Genomic DNA, 7,925 nt, shown 5'->3' with positions numbered 1-7,925 from the left:
GCCCATACTGGGTCACATCCTATGGACACCCCATTCAAAATATGTTCTTATTCTACATTCAGAAGGGATTTTCTCAACTCTATTTTCAAATTCTGCTATTACAGTTTTCATTCCTGTCAACATATTTTAATTTCCAAGAACTCTTCTTTGTTCTGTGACTTTTGTCCATGCCATCCTGTTCTTATGTTATGGCTACTCTACCTTCTTGCTTCTCTCAAAGGATGCTAATTATATAAACTGGAGATTAAAAAAAAGTTTTCTTCTGCTTCCCAGGCCATTTCTTTTTTCTTATCATTTATTTTTCTATTTATTTTGTGTTTGCCCTTTCTGTTGGTGGTCTTCCTTAAACTCCTGGTGATCTTCGATTATCTGCATTTAAGAGTAAGGCAATACAATGCTAATTGGTACCTCTATGTATAGTGTAGATTTCACTTCAGGGGTTCAGGTAGAACCCCTGAAGAACCCCCAAGTGACAACACATAAAGGTCTATTTTTCCAGAGCTTTTTCTCCAAAGGAAAAAAAAATCTTGATTTTCTGTCTTTGGCTTAGATGCGAGAATTTTGCACTGGGGTGATGAGCCTCAGTACCTCTTAGTATAGAAAGATTCCTACCTGATATCCCTCTCTCAAGTACATTACTCACATCTGAGTTTGTGACCTCTGCTATTACGAATTTTCTTATGTAAGAGAAACTTTGCATCATTGTCAAGATCCTTTTGCCTCTGGCCCATTATGTTCATTCCTGTTCCTAGGTGCTTTATATGAATATAGTATTGCTCTTGGGTGCCTACCCAACAGTCATCCCCAGCCACTTCTCCCTTGCTTGTCCCTCTCATAGGTGTTCACTTTGCCAGAACACTTTAAAGCTAGGAGCGCTCACATGTTCATGTGATCCAGGAATGACAAATACTACAAAAAGTGTGTTTGCCAGAGAGCTTTTGGAAAAGATTTTTCCTCCATGATTAAAGGCCAGAGATGTAGGAGGAAAAATAAACTGTCCCACACCCCTTTGCTTCCCTCTAGCCTTTGAATGAGAGTGTGTGAGGACACACGTGATGATTGAAGTCATGGAGTCCATCTTGGTTCATGAGGGAAAGGCCAAGAGCATCACAGAGTCACTGAAGTGGTGTCTTGATATCATTGGGCCATGGTCCCACCTGGCTCATTGGCTTTGACTCCCTGATTTTTCTGAATCACCTTTTTCTCTCCTCCTTTTCTTTTGTTTTTGTTTTTTTTAATTTTTTTAATTAAAAAAATTTTTTTACACCTGCTAGAGGGTGGGCAGAATAAACAGGTGATAAAAAATGTTTGAGGGAGAGACAGAGTGCAGTGGGGGAGGGTCAGAGAAAGAGGGAGACACAGAATCCAAAGCAGGCTCCAGGCTCTGAGCTGTCAGCACAGAGACCAATGCGGGGCTTGAAATCACCAACCACAAGATCATGAGCTGAGCCAAAGTCACCCAGATGCCCCCTCCTCCTTCTTTTCATATCTCCCATCTCCTTTCCTTTCTCCTCTCTTCTCTTCTCTTCACTCTCCTCACATCTTTAACGGTTTTGAAGCTGGGATGGGATGAGTCGAGGACACAGGCAAAGTTACAGGCTCTTACTGCCCTCGTTAAGTCTTTGCTGAAACAAGATGGGGTGTGAAGAAATGGAGGAACAGCTCCCCCATGTCTGTTCCATCCACCCTCTCATCTCCTTACCCCTGTGGCTGTGGAGGCCTTCATCTATAGGTCACTCTCCTGCATCATGTTCTCCACTGGCTTCTCATGTCCCGTTAGATAAATCTAAATTCATTAACCTGGTTCTTCCAAGCTCTCCAGAGTCTGATCCCTGCCTCCTTCCCTCCCTCACCCCCCACCACTTGCCCTGTGCTCTGGCCTTGCTGAGGTGCTCGGGGTTCCTGGAGTAGATGCTGTGCCATTTCATCTCTGGGTCTCTGTTCTTCCTGCCAGAAACACACTTCTGCCTACATGCATGAACCGTCCCTTTGTTCAAATGCTAACCCTTTTCCCTTCTCTCCCAGGCATGGCTAGGTGCTCAGTCCTTTAACCTTTGAGTCTTTCCCTGATAGAGCTGTTTCCTCCTTGATGTGAGTGCATTTATGTGTTTCTGAGTCTGTTTTCCCCACTTGACTGTGAGTTCGTTGAAAGCAGACTGTATGCCTTATATTTGTGTCCCCAGCACTGGGCAGAGAGGTGGACCCAGACATGCTCTCTGTGCTCTCCTGCTCTTCAAGGATAACTTCCACTTGTGCTAACAAACATTTACCGAATTTTCAAAATAGGCCAGCTACAAAACTCCAAAGCAATAAGCCATAGTGTAATCAATTTTTAAAACAGAAAAATCATCCATAATCTCACACGGAGGAATCAACTTTGGGGTTGACATGTGGTTTAGGAGACATTTTACAGACATTTATGTGCCTTGAGAGGAGACATGTATAAACTAGAGCATACATGGGCTTTCTCACTGAGAGGTAAATCAGAATCATAAGGATTTAATCTAGGTAATTTAATTAGTTACTGTGAATTACCTTATAGTTAGTGACATCTGATAGTTAATGAGATTGATAAAGGCTATTCCCTTTTCCAGCATTAACACAGGCTATTTTTACAAGCAGCTGGATTTTAAAATGGAGTATAGCTCTAAATCTTGGGAAGAATTAGCTTTTTAAGTTTATAGCTCTTGTATGTTGGAAGAAACCAAAGCTTTTCATAGTGTTTCTATATGCCAGAGGGACTTCATTTTATTAAGTATAAATATTTGTACTGAAAGAACTCAGACCAACTTGGAAACCTCATGTGGAACAGAGAGATTCTAAGAAATCAAAGTTTCCATAATGCACCAAATTTAGGAAGCCAGGCAATTCCAATTCTGACCAGTTCATCATAATAAGAAAATATATGAACTTCCTGTACTAGTCCTTGTATGAAAGGAAAGATCTTACTGAGTAATAAAGAGTACTAGAATTTTATAGAAGGCCCAATAGAATTGGATATGGATGGGGAATCAACTTTGTGGTCTGGTTGGCAAAAAGAACCCCACAAAGTTTACATGGTTTCAGATTCCAAGGCAGTATACAAACATTTTCCACCTATGAATTGCCCAAGTTAAGATCAATTAAAATTATTTTTAAGATAAATATCAAATAAATTTTTTTTTAATATATCAAACTGGTCGTGTTGGTGATGCTGTGAGGGAGAACTGTCCATGTGCTGACAAACCTGAGGTAAGTCGTTCTCAGACTGCGGCCCCAGAGAAGCAGCATCAGAATCATCTGAAAGCTTGTCAGAAATGCCAGTTCTCAGGCGCCCACAAGACCTACTCAATCAGACACTCTGTGCGGGCTGAGTTTCATTGCACCCTGCAGGTGATTCTAATGCATGCTCGAGTGTGTGAACCACTGCTCTATGAAACGGGTCCTTCCAAAAGTCTCAGGCATGTTAATTCTTTTGCAGAGACTCTGTCCTCCTAATTCTATATTTCATGAATCTCTACAATTTTCAATGTCTTTGGTAGGGTTTTTGTTTTTGTTTTTGTTTTTTTTGCCCTCAAGGCAGACCTCTCAACTAGTGTTTTTGAGAGACTTAGCAACTTTTTAACAACTCCCATTGCTCCCTTGTCCCCAGTGGGAATCATTCCAGCTCTACTTCCTGAGCCCAATAGTTTCTCCCTGAGATTATGCCCTCTTCCCCAGGGTCACGCCCATGAGGGTGCATGGGGGTATGGGCTGGCACCAGGAAGCTGCAAAGGGACATGGAAAGAACCCCCCCAGAAAGATGTAAGACCTGAACTCTCTTCTCCCATTCTGGGCTGAGGAAAGGTGAGAGACTGAGGGTTTCCTCATCTACCAATAGGTCAGCAGTAATTGGGTTCTTGAAAACACCTGCTAGAGGGTGGGCAGAATAAACAGGTGACATAGACTTGACGGTAGCTAAGTCTAAAGCGTGAGGAGAGCCTCAGGAAGTAATTCAGGGGGAATGTGCTGTTAAAACAGTGGCTTCGGGTTGCATGTAAAACCTAGTCATTTTAGCAACCGGGTGTAGAGGGGGCCTTAGGAGGCACAGGCAGGGGATAAGTAAAATCACTCAAAACTTCTCCACATAATCAGTTGCCTACTTGAGACATTAATTTGACAACATTTATTGAGCACCTGCCATATCAGAGTTGTTCCAAGTTCTAGGGTTACTGAGATATTGAAATTATAATGTACTTGGTTGACAGAAGATGGAACAAATGAGTGATAAGCCTATAATCGAGGTATTTTAAAAAATATTATAAGAAGCTGAGAAATAGTAGTTCTGCAGGGGAGAGTTGGTGAAATAAGTGGCAGAGAAGGTGATGTCTGAGTGGGTAGTTTCTAAGGCTGAGAAGGTAGGGAACAGGATTCTAGGAAACAAACATGGAAATAAGCAAATATGTGGCATGTTTGAGAAACTACAATCCATTAAAGAGACAGTGGTTCATCAGATGCAGAGATACTGATTAGGAAGGCAGAAGGAGGCTTCATTTTGACAGCTCGTATGACATGCTGAGTGGATGGTGTGCGCGTATATGCAGGTATGTATTTCCCCTCTGACATGATCTACAAAAAGTATTCAATGTGGCTCCTAAGGAATGCTAGTGAGCGGTACTGTGTGGAAGGTGGACTTGAGGAAAAGCAAATGGACGTGAGCAATTCAAAGAGAAAGCTCTCTAACAGATACTGGATTGCACAGGCAGGTAAGAGAGAATGGGAGACTGAGGCCCCCCTAACCCTGTTTCCGTTGACCTCTCCACCTCCATCACCTTCTCCAGCTTTGGCCCTGTTCCCTCCCCCACCCACTGCCTTCCTATTTCCCCTTCCTTCACCTGCTCTGTTCCTCCTTCGCCCTTCCTCTTCATCTACCCTTAATTCTTCATCGATTTCCTTTTTTTTTCCTGTAATATTTTCCTTTTTCCTCTACCTCTGGATTCAGTACCCTCTTCTGAAATTGCTGTCCTTTCAGAAGAGCGGAGTCTTCTTCAAACAATATATTCGTCACCTATTACTTGATGTCATGAAAGTCCCTTATCCCTCTGCCTCTTGTGTCCACATATGTTCTGGGGAGCCTCACCAAGTAAGGGAACACCTATGCTAGGGGGTGGGGGAGACCAGATATCCCAGGTGTTCAATCATGTCTCCATGGGCTCCTCCTTGGGCTCTTCTGCACGAACCTGCATACCCTACTCACCCACCCAGCAGGCAACATCTGGCACTTATTAAGTACCAACTGTGAGCGAGGATGGGGACTGAGGGACACAAATATATTGTGAAATTGAGACCATCTGTCTGTAAGATGACATGGTTGAATTATGGAGGAAAAACAGACAATATAAAAAGTTCATTAACATGATGACGTGTTCAATATTGTGTGAAAAGTGACTAAAGAAAAATGTATTTGAGATGGGAAGAAGGAAGGATGTCTTTAGAGGAGGAGGCTACACAGAGAGTGATTACCATTTATTTCCAGGCACTATTCTAGAAACTTTGTATGTATCATTCTACTTCAGCCATCTGAAGAGGCCATAAAGTATTTTTATTCCTAACTTTCAGATAATGAGATAGACCTAGAGAGATTAAGTAAACTTAATCAAAGTCAAATCTTAAGGAAATGGAAGACTTGAGATTTGACTGATATTCTGTTGGACTCCAACTGTCTCCCTACCACTGTCTTTGAAAGGCAGGTTGATATGTCTCTGGATGGCATTAAGATATCTTATGAATGTATATTACAGCACCAACCTGTAAACTCTCTAGAGATAAGCCCATTTCATCAGCACCTAGTGATATGGGCTACGCATGCAATGCCCATCATATAGACCTGGACAACTCAGTTCTGAGCTCCAGACCACTAAATAGACAAGTGGTAACTTCATGCATCCTGTGGTTCCTGTGGTTCCTTTTCTTTAGGTGTATGGAGAAAATTGCCATGGAACAAGGGAACCTCACGTGGGTATCAGAATTTGTCTTCCTGGGACTCTCACAGACTCGAGAGCTCCAGCTTTTCCTGTTTCTGGTGTTCCTGTTTGTCTATACCACCACTGTCGTGGGAAACCTCCTCATCATGGTCACGGTGACCTCAGACACACGGCTCCACACACCCATGTACTTTCTGCTCCGAAATCTGGCTGTCTTAGACCTCTGTTTCTCCTCTGTCACTGCCCCAAAGATGCTGGTGGACTTCCTCTCTGAGAAGAAGACCATCTCCTACCAGGGCTGCATGGCCCAGATCTTCTTCTTCCACTTTCTGGGAGGCGCCATGGTCTTCTTCCTCTCAGTCATGGCCTATGACCGCCTTGTTGCCATCTCCCGACCCCTCCACTATGTGACCATCATGAACACACAGCTCTGTGTGGGACTTGTGGTGGCTAGCTGGATAGGAGGATTCGTCCATTCCATTGCCCAACTGGCTCTGATGCTCCCATTGCCTTTCTGTGGCCCCAACATCCTGGATAACTTCTACTGTGATGTGCCACAAGTGCTGAGACTTGCCTGCACTGACACCACCCTCCTGGAGTTCCTCATGATCTCCAACAGTGGGCTGCTGGATGTCATCTGGTTCTTTCTCCTCCTGACCTCCTACTCAGTCATCCTGGTGATGCTGAGGTCCCACTCTGGGCAGGCGAGGAGGAAGGCAGCTTCCACTTGCACCACCCACATCGTCGTGGTGTCTATGGTTTTCATTCCAAGCATTTACCTCTATGCCCGGCCCTTCACCCCCTTCTCCATGGACAAGGCTGTGTCCATCAGCCACACGGTCATGACCCCCATGCTCAACCCCATGATCTACACCCTGAGGAACCAGGAGGTGCAGGCAGCAGTGAAGAGACTAGGGAGGCGCCGGCTGGTTTGTAAAAGGGAGTGACAATGAGTGGGTCACTTCTCTCTGGCTTTGTGTTCCATTTGTAAAATGGAGGGAAAGCTACTGTGTCTGCTGGCTGTCTTCATAGCTTGTGCATATGTTGTGGAGGTCATCATAGAAGTGAGTGAGTTTTGAAACTAAGCAACTGACTCAGATTTTTGGGAAAAAGGGAAAAGTCCCCTTTGGTGGCTAAGGTTTGTGCCAGGTTTCTAAAACCCCTGCTCACTGAGAAGTGTTCTCATGACTCTGGAAAGCTACACCCTTCTTTCCCCCTTCTTGGGGGGTCGTTTCCTCTTGTGATGAGGGCATTTCCCCCAGCGAAGGCACTTCTAGTTTATGTGTTTTGACTTCTCTTCCCAGCACCCCTTTTGACCTGTGTCCAGAGTGTTAGAGACAGCACAGACCTTGAAGACATAGCCTTAGCTTGGGAGCCCTGGACCCATATGTTACCAGACTGCTGACCTTGGATAAGCTACCTGGCCTCTCTTGAACTCATGGATTCCTCCTCACCAAACTGGCATAAAGCAATATCTGTCCCAATAATCTCACAGATTTGTTATAAGATCCAAAATGTGTATAAGAATATTTTATCAACCTTACATAGAACCTATGTGAGGGTTATTGTCTTTGTTATGATTATTCCTGACATATATTTTTTCATGGGTTGAGCAGTGTTTTGGAAGTGTTTGGTGGCGATTCCTTAGTGTGGTGAGGGAGGCATGGAGAGGGTGGGAGCTGAACTCCAGAGGGCCATGCAACATGCTCATGAGTGAGTATAAATTCAGGGGCGTGTCTGCACGACTCTGACTACCATCAGAGCCTGCCATCTACCCATTAAACCCCATTTTCAGACTCAACACTTCTTGTAAACAGGAATGGGAAGATCCATTCATTTGTTCATTCATTCATTTTTGTAAAGATACATTTGGGGCCTGCTGCAGTACTTTATGCATAGACAGTGCTCTGTAACAGTTTGCTGGCTCTCTGTTTCTCTTTATCCCCATCCCTTTTTCCTTCTCTACCTCCCTGCATTGATTTC

General features: G+C 44.0%; 1 protein-coding gene across 1 annotated transcript; it reads left to right on the top strand.

Moving 5' to 3' along the window:
* The first annotated feature begins 5,953 nt into the window (after positions 1 to 5,953).
* LOC122484735 (olfactory receptor 4D2) lies at positions 5,954 to 7,546 on the top strand. Its single transcript, XM_043582681.1, has one exon. It carries the CDS (start codon positions 5,954 to 5,956, stop codon positions 6,887 to 6,889), a length of 936 nt encoding a protein of 311 aa, XP_043438616.1. The 3' UTR covers positions 6,890 to 7,546.
* The last annotated feature ends 379 nt before the right edge of the window (positions 7,547 to 7,925 follow it).

The sequence above is a fragment of the Prionailurus bengalensis genome, chromosome E1, assembly GCF_016509475.1.
Source record: "Prionailurus bengalensis isolate Pbe53 chromosome E1, Fcat_Pben_1.1_paternal_pri, whole genome shotgun sequence".
NCBI classification, from domain to species: domain Eukaryota; kingdom Metazoa; phylum Chordata; class Mammalia; order Carnivora; family Felidae; genus Prionailurus; species Prionailurus bengalensis.
Note: the sequence above shows the minus strand (reverse complement) of the source record. Positions and strands in the feature narration are given on the sequence as shown.

Coding starts and splice junctions, on each gene's coding strand:
- LOC122484735 (XM_043582681.1), top strand. CDS start 5,954: ATGGAACAAGGGAACCTCACGTGGGTATCAGAATTTGTCTTCCTGGGA.